This window comes from Phascolarctos cinereus, unplaced genomic scaffold (genome assembly GCF_003287225.1).
Source record: "Phascolarctos cinereus isolate Bilbo 61053 unplaced genomic scaffold, phaCin_HiC Scaffold_9;HRSCAF=440, whole genome shotgun sequence".
NCBI lineage: Eukaryota > Metazoa > Chordata > Mammalia > Diprotodontia > Phascolarctidae > Phascolarctos > Phascolarctos cinereus.
In genome coordinates this window covers 32,555,574-32,577,769 of record NW_027556402.1, presented here as the reverse complement: position 1 = coordinate 32,577,769, position 22,196 = coordinate 32,555,574, and the positions used below count along the sequence as shown (strand labels likewise).

At 37.8% G+C, this 22,196-nt stretch overlaps 1 protein-coding gene across 4 annotated transcripts in view; it reads right to left on the bottom strand.

Moving 5' to 3' along the window:
• Positions 1–20,021: 20,021 nt before the first annotated feature.
• EMCN (endomucin) overlaps positions 20,022–22,196 on the bottom strand; it is a 174,790-nt gene continuing 172,615 nt past the window's right edge. For 3 of the 4 annotated variants that reach the window (XM_078148956.1, XM_078148958.1, XM_078148955.1), the window contains one exon: positions 20,022–20,155. In XM_078148956.1, coding sequence (XP_078005082.1) covers positions 20,037–20,155 — 119 coding nt within the window. In that variant the 3' untranslated portion in view covers positions 20,022–20,036. The remainder of the gene's footprint in view (positions 20,156–22,196) is intronic. The other variant, XM_078148957.1, reaches the window with a different exon arrangement.

The window sequence follows — 22,196 nt, the reverse complement described above, 5'->3', positions numbered from 1 at the left end:
TAAGTGCTGCTTTGGCTGCATCCCACAATTTTTAACATGTTGTCTCATTGTCATTTTCTTTAATGACATTATTTATTGTTTACATGATTTTTTCTTTGACCTACTCATTCTTTAGGATTAATTAATCAATCAATCAATTAATTAATTTTCAATTAGTTTTTTAATCTGTGCTTCCAAGGACCTTTATTGAATATTATTTTTATTGCATTATACCCTAAAAAGGATATATCTTCTATTTCCATTTTTCTGCATTTGTAAAATTTTTATTCCCTGATATATGGTCAAATTTTGTGAAGGTGTCATGCACAAGCTGAGAAAAAAAGTATATTGCTTTCTATTCCCATTCAATTTTCTCCAGAGGTCTATCTATCACAGCTAACTTTTCATAATTCTATTCATCTCCTTAACTTCTTTCTTTCTTATATTTGATTAATTTTGTATACTTTTGAGAGGGATAAATTAAGGTCTATTGCCTCTTTCCTATTGTGGCTTATTTAACTTTTCCTTTATGAATTTAGATTTGATTCCATTTGATGCCTATATATTTAGTATTGATATTACTTCATTGCCTGCAATGTTTTATTTAAAGGGCCATATAAATTGCAGATGAAAGAGAAACAGCTAGAAAATAGTTCGTATGACAAAGATATATGCATTTTAGTATACTGAAATCTCCATTTGAATAAATAGTGTGATATTAAAGTTAAAAAAGGCAAATATAATTTTAGCATGTTAGCAAAAGTTTCGTGTACCTTGCAAAGGTAACTAACTCACGTAGAAATGGAGCCACTAAAACGAACATAAAGATCTTTGCAGGCTGCATATTGACTGAGTAAACTACAAATTAACATATTCTATGTTCTAGTATTTTTATTTATTTTGCCAAATATTTCCCATTGACATTCTAAACTGGATCAGAATGCACTGGGTAGTGTTATGGGACTCTGGGATACAGTATGAGGAAGTTGATAATTCCACTGCCATGTGACCAGACCAAGCCACATCTGGATTATTGTGGTAAATTTTGGATGCCACATTTTAGGAAGAACATTGACAATCAGGGAACATCTCCTAATGGGATTGGCCAACACGGTGAAGGAACTAGTTGAAGGAACTATAAGTTTAGTCCAGCAAAGAGGAAATTTAGAATGAACATCAGAGCTATTGTATAATCTGTTCTCTAAACTTCACCTTTAGCATTCCATGATTTTATGCTCAAGAGAGTTTAAACTTGTTCTGATTTCCCTGATGAGGGATAATGGGTGGAAAATACCAGAAGAGAGAATATTGGCTCCACATAAGGGGAGGACTAAGCTTCCTAACAACTAGAGTTATTCCCAAGTAAAGTAAGTTTTCTTGGGGTAGTGAGTCCCCAGCTGTTGGAGGATTTCAGGGGAAGGCTGGAGGATGGCTTGTTGAGGATACTGTCAGAGATTAGACTAGATAAACCCATAGATCTCTTTTGGCTTTACTATCCTGTGATTGCTTAGAAGTATTGACTCACTTCCCAATCTTACTTCCATCAAGGAAAAAAAAATAGCAAGGAACTCTCCTAGAATGAATTCAGTGGAAAGCAGCAAATCTTGTTGGGTAATACAATGATTCCAAAACACCAGCACCACTCTTGGTTACTAGGCTGACGTGGCCAATTTAAATGTATCCAGGAAAAGACAACGTTTGCAAACAGTTTCCAAAAAGGAATACCATGGGAAGTGACCCTTTGTGTCTAAAAACAAACAAAATGCAGGCACGCAACAAATAACCCTTTGTGCCATCCTGTAGCTTTCCACAGTGGCTCTCCGATGTCTGTTCTGTCACCTGCACGTAAGAATGGCAAATATTATTGTGTGTCATCTCAGATATGGAAGAGAACATTTGGCTCCAATTAAGGCCAGTCCTGGGGGAGCTAGATGGCTCAGTGGATAAAGCACTACTCTTTCCTGTGACCATCTCATTCACTCCGATTGGCTCAAACTACCACCTTTTTTGTGGGTGGGCAGCTAGGTGTCCCAATGGGTAGAACACCAGGCCTAGAAGTCAGCAAAACTTGAGTTCAAATCCAGCCTCAGATATGTGTGACCCTGGGCAAGTCACTTAACCTCTGTTTGCCTTGGAGGCAGATAAAGTAGCTCTGTGGATAGAGCTCTGGGCCAGGAGTCAGGAAGAGTTGAGTTCAAATTTGTCCTCAGACACTGACTGTGTGACCCTGAGCAAGTCACTTAATCTCTGTTTATCTTAATTTACTCGAGAAGGAAATGGTGAACCATTCCATTCTTTGCCATGAAAACCCCACATGAGGTCACAAAGTCAGACATAACTGAACAACTGATCAACAATAAGGCCAGTTCTAGATTAAATGGTGACCCCAGGTAAGAACTAATATTCCATAATGATTTTTCCAATATTAACTTACCTTTGAAGGCTTTTAGTGGATGGATTATTTACCCAGGTAATTTTCTTTGACTTAGAATTGTACACATTTAGGCTCCAGAATCTGTTCTTGAAAAGGACCAATGACATCAGGAGGGTGATGTCTTGACTTGTAAGTGAATAGGATTTAAGTGAGGCAGGCCTGTGCATATTTATCAGCCTCAATATCTCCTTCAGAGTCATGGAATCCAGTGTCAGGGCATAGGTAAAAATGACTGGTGATGGCCCCAGATAGAGTGGGAGACCTTGGCCTTTCCATCACCTGTGAACCATCATGAATTCAGGTCCAAATACCAGGAGCTTTTGGTGGTAATTTTTCCATCTTGGACTGCTTACTCCAATTCAGTTGAAAAATTGGAAATTTTTGGAGAACTTCTGAAGATAATTCAGGTCTACATCTTCTGTTGTTCTCAATTCTGTTTTTTTTTCTTTTCTTTTTCTTCTTTTTTTTTTTTTGGGGGGGAGTTAGGCAATGGGGTTAAGTGACTTGCCCAGGATCACACAGATAGTAAGTGTTATGTGTCTGAGGCCAGATTTGAACTCAGGTCCTCCTGAATCCAAGGCTGGTGCTCTGTGCCACCTAGCTGCTCTGTCTTCTGTTGTTCTCATGCAATCAGATGCATGTCTTACATGTATATGTATGTAAATTTGCAGCACACCTCTGCATGTGTGTGCACACACAAACACATACACATTTTGTAACTCTCCCAGCCCCAGTCCCGCCACCCCTCACCCCCAGGGGACATTGGTGCTGCATGGAACAACACTGAAGCAGAAAAGTATTTAATCAGAATATACATAAATAATAAGGCAGTGCAAATAATATTCAACATTCATATTAGACTTTAAATATATTATCCATTTTAAGCCTCACAACAAACATTTCTCTAGGCCAGATTATCTCCTATACCCCTCAGTCTCTGAGAACAGTGGGCTGAAGCCTAAAACAGTTCCTACAAAGCATTCCTACAAACCCAACAATTTCACTCTTGAATGTGGCATAGCTGATGTAGAGGTTGCTTCTTCTTGTCTGCCTTCTTCTGTCTGTTGCTACTCTTGGACCTTGTTCCCACTGGGCTAAGCGGTCAGCAAACTCTCCCAGGCATAGACTTTCATCCCTGGACCTCTGGTAACTCATTCCTTGACTATTCATAGCTCCCAAGGTCATATCCTACCATTTGGTACCCAATATTCTGCATCATGGCTAGGAAAGAATAGATACAGCCATTACAGAAGGGATCATGTATGCTCATGGTTTCATGTGGACCTGCATAGGGAAAGTAGACCATTGGCATTACCTCTTTGTCTCTCTCTGTCTCTTTGTCTCTGTCTGTCTGTCTGTCTGTCTCTCTTCTCTCTCTCTTGTCTCTCTCTTCTCTCTCTCTCTCTCTCTCTCTCTCTCTCTCTCTCTCTCTTGTCTCTCTCTGTCTCTGTCTTTCTCTGTTTCTCTGTCTCTGTCTTTCTCTTTTCTCTCTCTCTCTCTCTCTCTCTCTCTCTCTCTCTCTCTCTCCCTATTTCTCTGTCTCTGTCTCTTTCTCTCTGTCTTTGTTTTTCTCTGTTTCTCTCTCTCTCTCTCCTCTTTCTCTCTCTCTCTGTCTCTGTCTTTCTCTGTTTCTCTGTCTGTCTGTCTCTCTGTCTCTGTCTTTCTCTGTTTCTCTTCTCTCTCTCTCTGCCTCTGTCTCTCTTTCTCTCTCTGTGTGTCTCTCCCTATTTCTCTCTCTGTGTCTCTCTGTTTTTGTCTTTCTCTGTTCCTGTGTCTCTCTCTTTCTCCTTTCTCTCTTCTCTCTCTACGTCTCTCCCTATTTCTCTCTCTGTCTCTGTCTTTGTGTTTTTCTGTTTCTCTCTCTCTCTCTCTCTCTCTCTCTCTCTCTCTCTTCCTGTCTCTCCCTCTGTTTCTCTCTCTCTGTCTCTTTCTCCTTTCTCTCTCCTCTTTCTGTCTCTGTCTCTCTTTGTCTCTCTCTCTCTCTCTCTCTCTCTCTCTCTCTCTCTCTCTCTCTCTCTCTCCCTGCAGGCTTACAGCAATCTTTGCCTCCTTATTGAATGCAGCCAGGAAGGAAAAGAGGAGAGCTTGCTTTGGCCAGTTGCTTTCTTTTGTATGTACATTCAGTTCAGACAGAAACATTCACAGAATCTCTGCATGTATTCTGACATGGAGAGCAGAGCCTTTCAGCTAGGTGCCACAGTGGATGGAGCACTAGGCTTGGTGTTAGGAAGAAGAGTTCTAATCCAGCCTCAGAAACTCGCTAGCTTTGTGACCCTAGACAAGTCTGTGCCTGTCTCAGTTTCTATGTCTATAAAATGGGTACACTTACCTGCCAGGATAGCTGTGAGGATCAAATGAGATAATAATTATAATACATACAGCATAGTGCTTGCCACATAGTAAGCTGCATGTAAATGTTAGCTGTTATTATTAATTCCTCAGGTATTTCCAAAAGCAGGCTCACCAAACATGTATGTTTCCAGGAATGAGCACTCTTTGACCAGTTACATATATAAAATGCTTTATAAATATAAAGTACTATATGAATGAGGATGGTGGCACAGTGACAGGCAGTGTGGAATGGCACCCTGGGATGGCCATGGTCTACTCGTGATCCATTTATGATCTATGTGACTATGAGATAGTCATGTAGACAATCTGTGTCCCAGTTTTCTTCATAATTGGCATAACATTTTCATTATCTACCTCAGTTTTATTGTGAAATGTACATTTTGTAAATTGCAAAGAATTTTACAAATGAAAAGTAACTGCTGCCATCTTGATCACTGTTATGAATCTAGAACAGGGGTGGGGAACCTGAGGCCTGGAGGTCCTCTAGTCCCCTTTGACTGAATCCACACTTCATAGAACAAATCCCTTTAATAAAAGGAATTGTTCTGTAAAACTTGGACTCAGTCAAAAGGCCACACCCAAGGACTTAGAGGCCCACATGTGGCCTGAGGCATCAGGTTCTCCACCCCTGATGAATAACTACTACATATCTATCTATCTATCTATCTATCTATCTATCTATCTATCTATCTATCTATATCTATCTATCTATCTATGTATATGTATCTCTCTCTCTCTCTCTATATATATATATATACACACACATATATACATATATACACATATATATGCAATTGGAGTCTAGTTTTCCCTACTCCAGCTCTGGCATCCTCCAGGTCCATAGTACCTTGATGCTGGGAAAGACTGAAGACAAAGGAAAAGGGGGTAGCAGAGGGTGAGAAGGATAGGTAGTATCAAGGAAATAATGAATATGAACTTGGGCAGACTTTGAGAGATAGTGGAGAAATAGAAGGGTCTGGCACGCTGTACTCCACAGGGTCATGCAGAGTGGGACACAACTGAATGACTAAACAACTACCAATGTCTATAGTTCAGATGAAGAGCAAGTGGGACAGAAAGATGATTTTTAATAAGCTTTACTGCTACACATAAGTGGAGGAGGAGGACAGATGCTTGTAGGGATAATCTTATTTTGGAATCTCCCATAATGCTCAGTGCACAGTCAGGAGGGTCTTTCTGAAAGACCTCCAGCCCCTTGGGGTCAAATGTATATATAGTTTTAGACAAAGGCCAACGCAATGCCAATGGGAAACTGTCCTGTTATCTATAGGTCCAGTAATGTGAGGCCATTTTAAAAATTATCTAATAAGCAATGAAGGGCAAGGAAGTAGGGAACTTAGCCCTAATTGCACCAATTTAGCAAGAGATCACCTTCCCAAGGAATACCTCAAAAGAGTATTTAATGAATAGTATCATTTCTTAGGTGGGAGTCAGTTTGGGGCTTTACAAATTAATATCTTAGTCCTTTAAGAACTAGATTGGTAAAATCTAAAATAGAATGATCCCATTTCTCATTTTTTAACTATGTCTTTTTTCTTACCTCCAGCAATCAATCAATCAATCAATCAATCAAACAATCAACGAGCATTTATTAAGTGCCATTATGTGACAGGCACTGTTAGGCAAAATATAATGTTCTCCACCCTCAAGGAGCTAACATTTTAATCTCACTAGCTAAATTACAAAGGCCTGCTTCCATGCTTTCCATGGAAGCAAAATGTTATTGGAAACAAAATGATATTGTCTTGTTTGACAGAATCTCCCAGGGGAGATAATGCATTAAAAATAAGTAGGCTTGGTTTGGGGATTGCTTCCAATTTTGTAGCCTTGGCAGGATGGCACTTCCCCTTGGAAAACAACATTAACTCAAGCTTGTGCCTAATCTTTTGAAAGACAAAGCTATGGGGATTACACTAATGTATTCAAGGTGTCCTCTGTACTTGGAGTAGAGCTAATAATAAGCTCCCTGGAAAATGTGATGAAGACCCAGGCAGATGATGGGACTCCAATGTAATCAGCGACTTGTTCAGCCAGGACCAAGGTTTCCAAAGCAGGTTGGTGGATTTCTGCCTTATTAGTTCATTCTACAGGTTGACTTCACTTGCGTGGGAGTGATTTTTCACATCCACTACAAAGGGGACCATCAACTTTGCCTCCTACATTCAGTATGTGTCCACAGGCTGTTTTTTTTTCCTCCAGCAATTGCTTTCTCTTGAGCAAGAGGCCACCCATGAGAGAATTGAAACAATAGTAGGATGTTGAAGGAAATTGGTGGGGATATTCAGTTGCAGTTTCCTGAAATCCTTTTTTATACATTTTTTGTAGTTGTTAGATTATGTTTGTAACAAGCCAAATGTGATGGACACCAAATCCTGCTTTCTTGGAACTTCAATTCTAAGGTAGACTTGTGTTGACAAAGATAAATAGAGTTATTAAAAAAAATAACATGATCAAACTGCTGCTTCAGAATGTATTTTAGGGGCATGGAAAACACACATCAAATGATGTATATCATGCATATCATGATCTTGCAAATGAAAAGAAATGCTCAATCAATAAGCAATTATGAAACACCTACTGTATACCAGGTGCTGTTTTAGTTGCCAGGGATATGAAGACAAAAATCAAAGTCCATACCCTTAGAGCTTAAATTATATGTGAGGAAACAACTCACATATGCATAAGTATATACAAACTAAACACAAGGTGATTGTGTGGGGGGGCTGGAGAACAGGTGACCTTTTAGCTGTGCTCTGAAGGAAGTAAGGGTTCCTAAAGGTTGAGTCCATCTAGATGATGTGGTGAATAGAGCTCTGGCCATGGAGTTGGGATGAATTGAGTTAAAATCTGGCTTCAGGCACTTATTAGCTGTGTGATCCTGGGCAAGTCACTTAAGCACTACCTGCCTCAGTTTCCTCATTTGTGAGATGAGTATGATAATAACACCAACAATGCAGGTTTGTTGTGAGGATCAAATGATCCTCAACATCACATGAGATAATAATTGTAAAACATTTAGAATAGTGCCTGGCACATAGTAGCTATTATTATTAGAAAGTTACCTGAATGGCTAAACAAGCTATGTTATGCGATTATGATGAAATATGACTGTGCTGTAAGAAATGGTGAGCAGGTTGATTTTAGAAAAATATGGAAAGACTTGCATGAAATAATGCAGAGTGAAATGAGGAAAACCAAGAGAAGAGTGGTTATAGTAACAGCAATATTGTTCAAAGAGTAACTGTGAACGACTAAGCTATTCTGAGCATTATAAATGCTCAAATCAACTACAAAGGACTGATGAAGGAAAATGAAGGAAGAAAGAACTAATAAATAAAAGTATGCACAGTATGCTTTTACATATGTGTGTATGTATATACATATATATACACACACTTATATCTGTGTGTGTGTGTGTGTGTGTGTGTGTGTGTGTGTGTATAAAATGGTGGCTTTCTCTAGTGCAAGGTGGGGAGGAAGGAAGGGAGACAGTTTGGAACTTGAAATGCAACAAAAAATTAAATTAAATAAAAAAAGGCTACCTGAGACCTGAGTTTATAAGTAAGGTTTAATTTAAAATAATTAAATAATTAAATAAATTAATTCCCATTCTGAGTCCTCAGAACTGACTCAGGGAAGAACCTATGTTTTTTTTTTTTTATTCAGTTCTTTCGGACTAATGGTGACAGATTTTAAGGTTGTTTTAGGTGTGCGTTTTAAACTGTATACAAGGGTTTAAGTATCTTTCTACTAAAGTTCTCCTGAGACATGCTCCACTATTGCAAGTTTCCAAAGGTAATGCCAACTGAACATGGACTCTGACAGGTTCTACCAAGCTGCAAAGGCTTAAGTGATAGGCGTGGTGAGGGACTGTAAGCTTGTTATCCAAGGACCAGTTGGTAGAGACTCATCATCAGAAAAGGTTCGGGTTTCTTTGGCCACAGAAATTCTCAAAGATAGTCTACTAAGGTTGCATCAATGGAGAGAGTATCTGCATTAATGAATTCACAGATCCTAGAGTACTCAAATGGGTGCAATAGCTAAAGAAATTTTGGCTAATATCTATGAAATGGGAATGACTCACGTATTCATTAATAAGAATTATTTCTTGAGCTTCTATTGATGACTATATTTACTTGCCTATTTTAACTGAATTATCCTTAATTTGAAATACATGTTATTTGCCTGTCAGTAAGAATAAAGTGCTTAGTACTTAAGCTTTAAGATACATGTGGATTGTTTCCTTTTGTTAGGAATTCAACCTTAGATATTTTCACATAATGACACAGGGTTTAAATTAAGCCAGCAAATGTTTTTATTTCAGACTGCTGCTACTTGATGAATTTTCAGAGTTTCCCATTTGAAATTTTGCCATCACATATATCTCTATCCATTATAGGTGTTTTTACTGTTGTCCAATCATTCAGTTGTGTCTAACTCATTGTAACCCCATGGACCATAGCGTGCCAGACCATGCTATCTACTACCACCTGCCAAAGTCTGTCCAAGTTCATGTTTATTGCTTCCATGATACTACTTATCAATCTCATCCTCTGCCATCCCACTTTCCTTTTGCCTTTAATCTTTTCCAAAATTAGGTTGTTTTTTTTTTCTAATGAGTCCCACCTTCTCATTATGTGGCCAAAGAATTTAAGCTCCTCATAGGTATAGCAAATATCAAGCAGTTTTGGGCAAGCCAAGGCTGTAATGCCAGGGAAGGAAAGCTGAGGGAAAAGGTGAGAGATTTCTAGTGGCTGAGAGAACCCAGAAGTGAGCTAAGTGTCAACGTTCCATCTTGAGGGATACCATAAAATATTTTTGCCTTATTATGTCCCAATTCATATTTTACTTAGGAAATCTTAAGTCTCCATCCATATGTCTACAAATGCAGACATAAGGATCTCCAGTGCCTGTACAAACACTCAAGATAACAAATGCATATCAAGTAGAGGACAGCTTTTATTTTAACTCACAGAAAATGCAGAAAGAGAAAAGGAGCCTATGAGCCCATAAGCAGAGAGTGAAAAACAAAACAAAACAAAACAAAAATCAATGCATTATTTCCTAAAAACATTCAGTACAATTCTTCCTTTCTGAAGGGTCCCACAGTTCCACCAGTATCCTGGAGTCTCTCTGATGAAGCATAAGTCCATGATTTTATATTCTCCTTAGAAAAAAATTGAACTTTGGGTTTACTAGCAGACCAACACCCTAACATTCTGGGTGAATTCCTCTGTCTTATGTAGTATCTGCCAGACTTATTGTGCAACCTCTGTGGTTTGGATTCCCCCGGAAAGCAAATGAATTTGGACACTGCTGGATAGTCAACCCCCTTCCCAGCAGATCTGTTCTATCTCAATAGCTTTTGGGAGTTTTGGGGAGCAAAGTACAGGAATAGCCCCATAGCATGGCTTTACCTGCTTGCTGTATCTCTGACTTAAGAGGCCATTTGAATGAATAATAGTTTTTCTCTCTCTGAGGCATGTTTCTAAAGATCTCTGCCTCTCTCACTAGAACGGGGACTGCCCCCTCTCTAGAACTGAACTCTTAAATTGTGGGCTAAATATGAGAAATCATACTTCCCAAGAAACCTGAATCCTTCATTATCTATATAAGAAGTTAAGGCTCAGGAACATTGTCCATGCTTTCCTCTCTGGGGCTGTGTGGCTGAGCACATGATTTCTATATGCTTCTTAAAGATTCCACTATGGTGCTAGATTCAGCCTTCTCCTGAATTGTATGGGTGGGCTCAAGAAGTTCTGAGGTGTTTCTGTCACCTGAGGCAGCCACTAAGGGCTAGATGATGGGGAGACCTTAACATCCACAGGCTTTCTCTTCCCAGCCCCAGGAACCAGGTCTTCCCTGCTATACACTGGTGTGTTTTAAGGAAAATAAGACAAAGGATGAGCAGGTATTCTTGGTTCTTTTTTATAGGATGGCACATAGGATGCCTCTGTTCTCCCTGTAGTCTCAGCTATGCAACTCAAGTTGGGGAGAGTTCCAGGTATGGAGACTTAATCAGGAGTTGCGTTTTTGCCCTTTAACAAGGTCCCAGTCACAATATAAAATGGGATATATAGATGATCAGGATTTCCAGGCAAAGGCTTACCTCTCAGAAAGTCCATCAGATTGGTAGGATAGGGGTAGGGGAATGGCCACATTGATTGGCCTCCCTTACACTTAGAATAGAAATGCAGAGATACTTTTCTGCTCTTGACCATCATGGCAGCACCTCAGAACAAAATTCATATTGCTACTTCAGTTTGCCTACAGGGTAAAAGACAGAAATTGGTGATTTCCTTTGGCTATTTTCTTCAGTCATTAATTTTTAGCTCCTGGCAGCCTAAAACATCCAGGCTGAGAAAAATCAGTGGGCCCTATACTCATTGGCATTGACTATGACACAGGGATTTCTGGGCCCAAAGACAACCCTTGAAATCTTCTCCCTTTGGGAAACTTATGTGTGTCCCAGCAGCTTCTGCTTCATGGCCATCTTTCATTCACTTCCAAATGATTAAAAGCATACTTCCTATTTTATTAAAAATATATTCATTTCTTTTTGCCGGGTTTTTTAATGAAATACAAGAAGAGGATAGCTGAATCTTGCAAATCCGTCTAGCAAGTACAATGAATCACCATGGCAACACACATTTTGGGGGGTTAAAGTGTTTTAGAGTGGGTGTTAACTAGAGAGAGGGAAAAATAAGTTGCACAAACACTGCAGGGATTTTTATTTTCTCTATAAAGGACTGAAATTCTCCCTGAAACTAAAGGATTGGGAACAAGGAAGCAGAGACTATGGAAGGCCCCTATTACCCACTATATCTAGGCAGGGGCTCATGAACCCCAAGTTATGGGGTATGGCTATATCTGATAACATCCCTGTGATTATATAAGCTGTGGCTTTCAGTCCAACCCATGCTCTGGATTTATAGAGCCTGAACTCAATCATAGGGCCTTTGCAGGAATCATTCAATTTGCCTTGTTTTACTAAGACTTTGGGTCTCTGTGGAGTGACTACAGAGGGAGCCCCTCATCCTCCTATCAACCCCAACTCTTCCCCAGGGGCCTTACAGTCTTCCAGAAGGAAATCACAAAGCAGCTAGGGAGGTGACTGCCCCCCCATCTTCTGATGAGTTCCACTTTCCCCTAGAGACCTACATAGTCCTCCAAATTGAGAGTACAACCCTACAGTTAGAGATTTCCTGAGAGAGAAATACTTTTGGGATTGCTAGAAAAGGAATCTCTTTCCCATTGATCCAGGATTTCCAAATAATTTATACTACTAGGAGAGGCCAAATTCCAAATTTTTCCTCTTCATTTCAAAGTATAGTGCCCAGCTCCAGCGCAGAATACTCAATCATTGGTCTATGACATCTTGACACTTGTCCACAAGTTTGGGAGTCAGGAACTTTCACCACTTGGCCAGCATCATTCGGCTTTCCTTCCTGGGGCTGAAATGTACGTGTGTGTGTGTGTGTGTGTTTGTGTGTGTGTGTGTGTGTAGGGTTCCCTGAGAAGGTAAAGCCATAGGCTAGGCTTTGCCCTCACAGGGACTCAGATGTGGTCTGTGGTTTGTGGTCTATGGACTATGGTCAAGTCTGTCCGGATCTCTGTCCGACTCTGTTATGTCTGGTCTCTTTAATAGGCTCCAGTACTAGGGATTGGATTGCTTCAGAATAGCCCAAGCCACTCAAAGTATGCCTATTGCTGTATCTTCATCACTCATTAAATATTGAGATGTGAATGGGTTGATGGATACAAAGGCCCAGGGCACACACCAACAAGGAAATTTTCTCTGGTCAGTTATCAATCAACACAAACGTGTTAAATACTTACCGAAGGCAGCGGCATCAGTCAATTAATAGAATGTTGGATCTGGAATCAGGAAGCACCAAATTCAATCTTCACTAAGACACTTCCTAGCTATGTAAATGTGCCCACCCTATTTAACTTATTTTAGTCTCAGTTTCCTCATCTGTAAAATAGAGGCAATAATAGCTCCTACCTTACAGATCTGTGATGATCCAAAGAGATAACATATGTAAAAGAAATGCCTATCATCATCATCATCATCATCATTACCATGTTCCTGGTGCTAATATAAAGAAACCCTGGGAATAAAAAGAGCAAAAACAGGCCATGCCCTGAAGAAACTTCCATTCTAATGGTCATGCCAAGGAGAAGTCAATGAGTATGTATGTCTATGACTTTGTAAATTTCAAAAGGTGAGAGTAAACCATTCAAAAGTCCAGAAGTCTCAGGGTCCAGGAGTCCTGGAGTGAAGTCTATGCAGTGATGGACTGCTTTAAAAATCAACTCCCCCCCTCCAAAAAAAAAAGTAAGCACCACACGCTTTTAAGTTTAATCTGTATTATTTTCTCTATTTCTTTCTTAAGCCTAGACCTCCAGCAAAACAATAAATGAACTCCTGATTTGTAATGTTTATGTATTTCCAAGGTATGAAGCTCACACTACTAAAACTAGCTAGCTAGTATTTATAGAGTGCCTACTATGCTAGGCAATGGAGGAGCTGTCCTAAGCACTTTATAGATACCATCTCATTTTATCTTCACAACAACTCTATGAGATACATGCCCTTATTATCCTCTTCTTACAATTGAGGAATTTTGGGCAAACAGAGGGACTTGTTTAGGGTCATGTAGTAAGTGACCTTTCTGACTGCAGGTCAAGGGCTTTAACCATTGTATTCCCTCACTACCTCTTACTGAAAATTAGGTAATTGGCTTGGTATAGGCAGGCACCAGTACACCCCTGGGTCCATGCCAGGTTTCACAGTCAACCCAGCATCATTGAGTCCTTTGGGACTCAAACAGAGGCCTGGATGAAAACTCACCCAGCTGTAATGTCAACTTTGCACATGAACTTGGTGGGACCAATGATTGTAGGAACTTTGTTGTCTGAGCTCACTCTTTCCAGGAATCAATGTGGTATAGAGGAAAATGCAACCCATGAGGTATTAGGGGGAAATGTTTATACTCTTATCATTGACAGATCTTCAAAATAAACATTCCTTTGTAAAAATCACTTGGTGTTAAGTGAAGTTCTAGTCATCCACAGTTAAAAGTAAGGAAACAAACCCAGATGGGGGCTCGAGCTGATAGCATTAAAGAAAAGACATTCCCAGTCTCTCAGGGCTTACCCCTAGAACCCTGAAGGAGAGATGGGGTAGATTTCACTCTACAAGGCCGGAGCATCCTTGTTACACTCATTTCTGCAATTGCTTTCTGATTTTACAAATCGTATTTGTTGAAAACAGTCTTTCCCTAAGTAGCATATGATCTTAAGTTTAATAAACATCAGGCTGCTCTTTTGTACGTTCTTCTGTTTCTTGCTTATCCTTTTCCACCAATCTACTGTTAATTTAACTAATGTTATTTGCTACTTTATAACATAGTTTGAAGTTTGTTAGTATTATGTGACCATCAGTCATACCTTTACTAATTTTTTTAAAAATCTAAATATTTTTATTTTTCCTCTAAATGAATTCTGTTATTTGTCTCATTTTATAAAAGTATCCCCTTAACCCACATGTACAAAAATATTCATAGCAGCTCTTTTTGTGGTGGCAAAGAATTGGAAATTGAGGGAATACCCATCAATTGGGGAATAGCTGAACAACTTGTGGTATATGAGTGTAATGGAATACTACTGCGCTATAAGAAATGATGAACAGGCAGACTTCAGAAAAACCTGGAAAGACTTATATGAATTGATGCTGAGTGAAATGAGCAGAACCAGGAGAACATTGTACATAGTAACAGCCACAATGTGCGATGATTGACTTTGATAGACTTGGCTCTTCTCAGCAATACAATAATCTAAGACAGTCCCAAAAGATTCATGATGGAAAATGCTATCCACATCCAGAGAATGAACTATGGAGCCTGAATACAGATCAAAGCATACTATTTTCTTTTCTTCTTTAATATTTCTCATGGTTTTCCATTCTGATTCTTCTTATAAAACATGTTTAATGTGGAAATATGTTTAATGTGATGGTACATGTATAGCCTATATCAGATTGCTTGCCACCTTTAGGAAGGGGGAGGGGAGAGAGGGAGATAAAAACTTGGAATTCAAAATCTTATAAAAGTGTATATTGAGAACTAAAATAAGCAAGCAAACAAACAAACAAATAAATAAATAAATAGAAAAAAATCCACATGATTGCTAGATCCTAGTGGAGTCTGGCACTGCTCAAATGGACTCAATGGAACAATATAAACTTATATCATCATTTACAAATATATGAAAACAAATCAATTTTCCTTTAGCTGTAATAACAAATGACTGTTGACCAAAAATAATTGTTTTCCAATGGTTCTACCTACTTTGTTCTTATATTTATAAATAAACATATTCCATGGATTCTAAAAAGCAGTATCCCCTTGGTAATTAGATTGGCCTTAATATAAGTCTATTTATTAATTATGTCATCATCATTATTATGTGAATATGATCTGACTATGAGCAGTGATTATATGTCTATTTAAGTGTTAGTTTAGTTTTGAAAAATGTTTTATGCTTACATTTATAGAGATTTTGCATGTGTTTTAGTAGTTAACACCAAGATACTTTATAGTAAATTTGAAGAGAATTTTTGTAATTATCTTTTCTTCTTGTCTTTTGTTACTAATGTAGGAAAATGGCAAAGATTTTCATGGATTTGTCTGCTACTTCCCTGAAACCATTAGTCATCTCAACTAGTTTCTTTGCTTCTCCTTTGGAGTTATCTAAGTATGCCATCACCATCTCCAAGTATGTATAATTTTTTCTTCTCTTTGTCAATGTTTATTCCTTTAAACTGTTCATTGTCTAATTGCTCCAGCTAACATTTCTAGGAGAATATTAAATTATGCAAGGAAAAGGAACACCCTTGCTTGCAAAGGAAAATTTTCTAGACTTTTCCCATTCCAAACTGTGGTAGCCTTTGGTTTTTTGTATAAGCTTGTGATCATATAAAAGAAGGCTTTTTCAATGTTTATGTTTTTTAGTGTTTTTAAAATAAATGAGTACTGCATTTTGTAAAAACATTTTTTTCTGTTTTTGTTGAAATAGTAGTGGTTTTTGTTATTTGGTTGTGTGTCTCCTTAATGTTGAACTAGCTGTGCATAAATGGCATGAATCCAACTTTGTCACAGTGAATTATATTTTAGATATTTTGATGTAGTCTCCTAGTGAGGATTTTATTTGATATTCATTAGTGAGATCAGTGTGTAGTTCTTTCTCTCTCTATTTGATTTTTCTATTTTGGATATCTAGACCATATTTGTTTTATAAAAGGAGTTTGGCAGAGTGCCTCCTGTCTATTTTTGAGAATAATTTTCATAACATAGATATTAATTGATCTTTAAATGTTTAATAGAACTTACTTACAAATCCATCTGGCCCAGAAAATTTTCTTTGGCAATTAATTTTCTTACTTGCTCAATTTCTTCCCCCCTGAACTAAAGTTGTTTGAGATCTCTATTTCTTGTTTTGTTAGTCTGAGTACATTTAATTTTTTACAGAAACTTGCAAATTCCTTTGAATTCTCATATTGAATTCACTGGCATATAATTGTACATAGTAATTTCTGCTAATTTTTGTTACTTGTTTTGTGAGTTTACTTTGGCGTTTCAAAAATTTCAGCAATTTGATTTTTCTTCTTTTGGTTAAGGCTAGTGAATTAGTTTAATTTTGTTTGTCTTTTCAAAAATTTGCTTGTAATTTTGTTTTATCACTTATCCTCTGATTTTTACAATTTCCTCTTATGTTCCTTTTTCAGGGTTGCTAATTTGTTTATTTTTTCTAGATTTTAACTTCACACTCAGTTCATTAATTCTCTTTTTTCTGTGTTTTCAGGGATAGATATTTCCCTCCGAGAACTGCTTTGACTGTGCCTCATAAGTTTCATTATGTTGTCTCCCTAATTATTTTATATTACTATGATGATTTTGATACAGATTTTTCAGCCAGCATTACTTAGTCTCCATTTTGTGTCATATCTTTTGCATACTTCCTTTATTTTTTATTTTGCTATTTTCATTGCACTATAATCTGTAAATTTTTTGTTGATTACTTCTGCTTCTTTACATTTGTTTTTCAAGTCATCATTGGTCAATAAAATTTATTTTTTCTGATAATTTGTTTCCATCAATATTTTCTTTCTTTATTATTCTGTTGGACACATCCAGCTCTGAGAGAGGAATATTTAAAATTTCTTACTATTATTGTATTACTATCAATGTATTGTTTCAGCTAGCATGTCTTTTAAGGACCTAATTATGACTTCATTTTTCTTTTTCCTTGGCTAGGCAATGGGGTTAAGTGACTTGCCCAGGGTCACACAGCTAGTAAGTGTCAAGTGTCTTTGGCCAGACTTGAACTTAGGTACTCCTTCAGGCCGGTGCTCTATCCCACTGTGCCACCTAGCTGCCCCACTAGTTACTACTTAAAAAAAATGAAAAATATCTATCTAAATCTAAAACCATACTTTATATGTGATGTGAATACACTAGAACATTTCTCAATAAATATGGGAGTAAAGCATGGAACCCTACTTTCACTATTATTATTTGATATAGTGATGAAAATGTGTGTGTGTGTGTGTGTGTGTGTGTGTGTGTGTGTGTGTGTGAGAGAGAGAGAGAGAGAGAGAGAGAGAGAGAGAGAGAGAGAGAGACAGAGACAGAGAGAGAGAGATTAGGAGCATAAACACATAAAGATAGATAAAGAGGAGATAAAACCATCCCTATTTGCTGATGATATGATGGCTAACTTGGAAAATCCTAAGAAATCAGTAGACATTAATTGAGATAATAGCTTCAGTACTTTTGGAGACTACAAAATAAACTCTCAAAAATCAACAGCATTTCTACATAACAATAATGAAATCCATGTGGAAATAATAGAAAAGGAAATAGTATTCCAGATGACTACAAAATGTACAAGATATCTATGACTCTATCTACCAAAGCACAGAAAAGCTTGTATAGATTCAGTACTTCTTGAAGAAATTAAAAAAAAGAAATTAAAGAGTTAAGTGCTTTTTAAAGAAATTTTAAAAAAAACAATAAAAACTTAAATAGCTAGACTTATCAGTGTTCATGCCTGGACCATGCCAATATAATAATAATAATAATATTATCAAAGTTAACTTATACTTTTAGTATTATACCATAGTGGGAATTAGACTATTACAACTGAACCTATTATTGTTTGTAGCTTAATGGACACTGAATTTTTCTATGTGTCACTGTTCAAGACTCCTTGTTGTCAAGACTTCCTCAGAATGGATGTCGAGTTTATATTCTGTTAAAAACTGCTTTTGTCACTTGTGTCTTTCTGGATTTTGAGATGGTCTGACAGCTTATAGAGGTTCTTAAATTAATGTTTCATAAAGGACATTTGGTTTTGTCTATTTTTGACAGTAAAGCTTCATGTATTGTTAATTTTTTAGTTGTTTGTCTTTCCTGGGATTGTCAATTATTCTTTAAGTAAGGAATGACAATAATAGTAAAATGACTACTGAATACTAAATGGTGACATAGTTTTGGGGTACATATTGCCAAATTATTTGCCCCTCATTTTGTTGGCATTGTAAATAGTATTAGTTTTCAATCTGAATCTAAGCTTTCCAGTAATTTGATGCAGTTGATAGATTAACAAAGTCTATCTTTCATCTGTAATCCATTTTGCATATGTAATAATAGCTTTTATAGGGAGATATCATTAAAATGAGCTCCACTCAAAGATGAGTCTCCAAACTCAGTCTAATCAGTTCCTCAGGAATTTCCTGATGTCTCCTTCAACATGAACGTAACAGGGAGTTTGTCATCATTATTGCTGTTCAGTCTTTTCAGTCATGTTTGACTCTTCATGACCCCATTTGTAGTTTTCTTGGTGAAGATACTGGAGTGGCTTGCCATTTCCTTTTCCAGCTCATTTTACAGATAAGGAAACTGAGACAAACAGAGTTAAGTAACTTACCCAGAGTCACACAGCTAGTAAATGTCTGAGGCTAGATTTGAACTCATCTTCCTGATTCTCGGCCTGACACTATCCACTGTGCCACCAAGCTGCCAACAATGTCTAAAAAATATGACAATAAAGTCACATGCATTTATTTGCATTTTAATTGTGCTTCACATCCATTTATTTATATGCTGTTTTGGTGACAATGAAGCAATTTGAATAATTATTAAATTTATGATTATATTATTTTGGCTCATGGAGGCTCCATGAGTATTTTAAAAATCTCTATCTCTTCTCAATTTTTTACCTTTGCCTATTGACTATCATTAACTCTGTCCTCTATAAAAGAAATGAAAGGTTAAGTAGGAGAACAATGTCTACAAACCAAAATAAAGATGCTGTTCATAAGGAAGAATTTGACTAGAAACCTTTTGATCTCAAAACATTCTCGCATTATCTTAGCATGACTACTTGTAGGGTGGAAATTGCTCACGTTTGCATGACATGTTAAGGTTTACAAAGCACTTCCTTCAACAGAACCCCGGGGGGTAGGTAGTAGAGGGCTGAGACAAGTTAAATGATTTAAGGTCACAGAGCTAGTAAGTGTTGGTGCCATAATTTAAAATCAGCTCTCCTAATTACAAACTGAACGACTTTTTTTTTACACTTTGCCTCTACTTCATGTAAAAGAGCATTGTTTGAAGGGCTGAAGTCTCCACTTTATTTCTAATCCTTTCATTAATATTTTATAAAGCCTTGATTTAGGTATCCAAATTTATACCTTCAGGGTCTTCTTTCTAAAACCAAATTGAACTTCTTTTCCTAAGTATTGATAATGTGATTAGCATTTCCTGAGTATAATGAAGGAATAGTACGTTTAGAATGGTCTTATTTTTATTTAAAAAAAAAAACAAACAAATTATTCAAATTTAGTGATTCTAGCAGCTGTATATAGTCCAACAATCAATGAAAGCCAGAGTGATTTGTGTTTAAGGTACAATCCTTAGGAAAGAAATCCTAAATATATGCTATCAGAAGATGGACCTAGAAAAGACATAGATGGGGATGCCCAAATTTATCACTACTACAGCCTGAATTACAGGTAAATAAAATCATCTTTGTTCAAAATAGTAATCTTACTCAGCATCTAGGTGGCATAATGGATAGAGTGCCAGGACTGAAGTCAGGACGACTTGAGCTCTTGCCACTGGACACAGATGGCTCTGGAGGAGAAAGTGAGGCTGGTGACTTTGCACAGCCCTTCCTCACTTCAATCCAATTCACTTGCATGTCTTGGCATTACTTCTCTGATTTCATGGTCCTCTTTGCAAATGAATGACAAGCAGCAACAACAATAACAATAATGATGGGGTGATGGGACCTGGACCCCTAAAAGGAAAAGACGATATCTTTGAAAGCAGCCCAGTTCCTGAATTTTCCCACACATTTCAGCTGCCCAGATCCCTGGCATCTTGCCCAAGGCATCTGTCCTACCCTGGCCTACCTAGATACTTGACAGTCCTTTCACAGTTTCTCTTGGTTCACTCTAAGCTATTTACCACTCCTCAATCCCATCCAGATCTTTTCACCGTATGTAAATAGCAGTCTTTTTTCTGTGCGTAAATATCAGTCTCACCCCCATGAAGTTGCAGATTCACTAGGAATGTAGCCCACTTCTATTGGTATTACAATAAACCTTGCCACTTTGACTGAAAGAAGGTTCGAGTGTGTGAATTCATTCCAGGTGGACACTACTCTGCACCGCATCATCAGGGTTCCCAGCAACTCCAAACTGAATCAACAATTTTCCAACAACCTGATCTGCCTCCCTAGGCAGTCAGCCTCAAGTTGCACTGATGGTATTATTAGTTTTTTCCATTCCCAAGTTTTATTACATCTTATAATCCTCTTTCTGATGAGAATAGATGACTCCTGTCTAAGAATTCTAAGAGGCACTAGCCAAAGAAAAGCATTTTTTCATCAACTGTTTTTTTTTCTTAGAAGAGTTAAATTAGGGTTTCAAACATTTGGATGTAAGAGTTGCATAAAAAGTAAAAGCAAACATTAAGAGGAACTATGTCCACAAAAACAAATAGGTAAGTTGACTGTTACAGGCACTAAATTTCATTAAGCACCTACTGTGCTCCAGGCACTGTGCAAAGGGCACCCAGAGAGACATGCATACTGCCTTGTTGGAGACTTCAGAACTAAGGCGTGATGGGTATGTAAGCTAATTTGCATATGTATGATTTATAGTATTCTGACTATACAATATTCAAATCAATTCAAAATTAACAAACATTTATTGAACACCTTTCATTAAGCACCTACTATGTTCCATGTACTGTGCAAAGTACGCAGAAATGCAAAAAAATAGTTCCTACTTTCAATGAACACACAATCTAATGGAAACAATTATGCAAACCAATTTGTACAAACAAGCTACATCCAAGATAAATAAGAAATAATTAAACATATACAAGCTAAATAGGAAATAAGAATTAAGAGGGCTTAGGAAAAGGCTTCCTCTAGAAGATGGGATTTTAGCTGGGATTTGAAGAAGTCAGAGAACCAGGATGTGGAGATAAGGAGGAAGATCATTCCAGGCAAAGGGGAGAGACAGTGAAAATGCCCAGCGTCTGGAAATGAAGTGTCTTGGTGCAAGGTGGGAAGAGGCACTACATTAGCAAGTGGTGGCATAACAGCAGAGGAGTTTATATATGATCCTAGAGGTGACAGGCAGCCACTGGAGTTTACAGAGTGGCAGGGTGACATGGTTGGACTTGTACTACAGGAAATCACTTTGGCAGCTAAGAAGAGGAGTAGGAAGATACTTGGAAGACCAACCAGTAGGCTATTAAAATAATCCAAGCATGAGTATATTAGGATTAGTCCCAGGGTAGTGGAGATACCAGAGGGGAGAAGGGGGCATATCAGAGAGATGTTTCAAAAGAGAAATCAACAGACTTTGTGAAGAGATTGGATATGGGGGGTGAGAGATAGGGAGGAATTTAAGATGTTGCCTAGATTATGAGCCTAAAGGACTGGGAGGATGGTGGTGCTCTCAACAGTAATATGGAAGTTTGGAAATGGGATGGGTTTTTAGGAAAAACAGGTGGGGAATGGCTGAACAAATTGTGATACACTGAGGACTGAAAAACATGGCATCCCCCCAAAAAAGATTGGGAACAGCTGCTGTGTAAGGCTTTTTTTGTCTTTGGTGAAGCCTTGTCTTTGGTGGACCCCTTCCCAGAATAATGTTTTTAAACACAACCAATATAAAATTATAGGCCTACAAAGAAAACCAATTATATTGAAATATAGTTATCAAATACATAAAAAAAGTTCGTGAACCCCATGTCAAAGACTCCCATCCTAGAAGCATCAACAATTGATGGAGAAAAGGATTACCCAGTAGCAGTGAAGATAC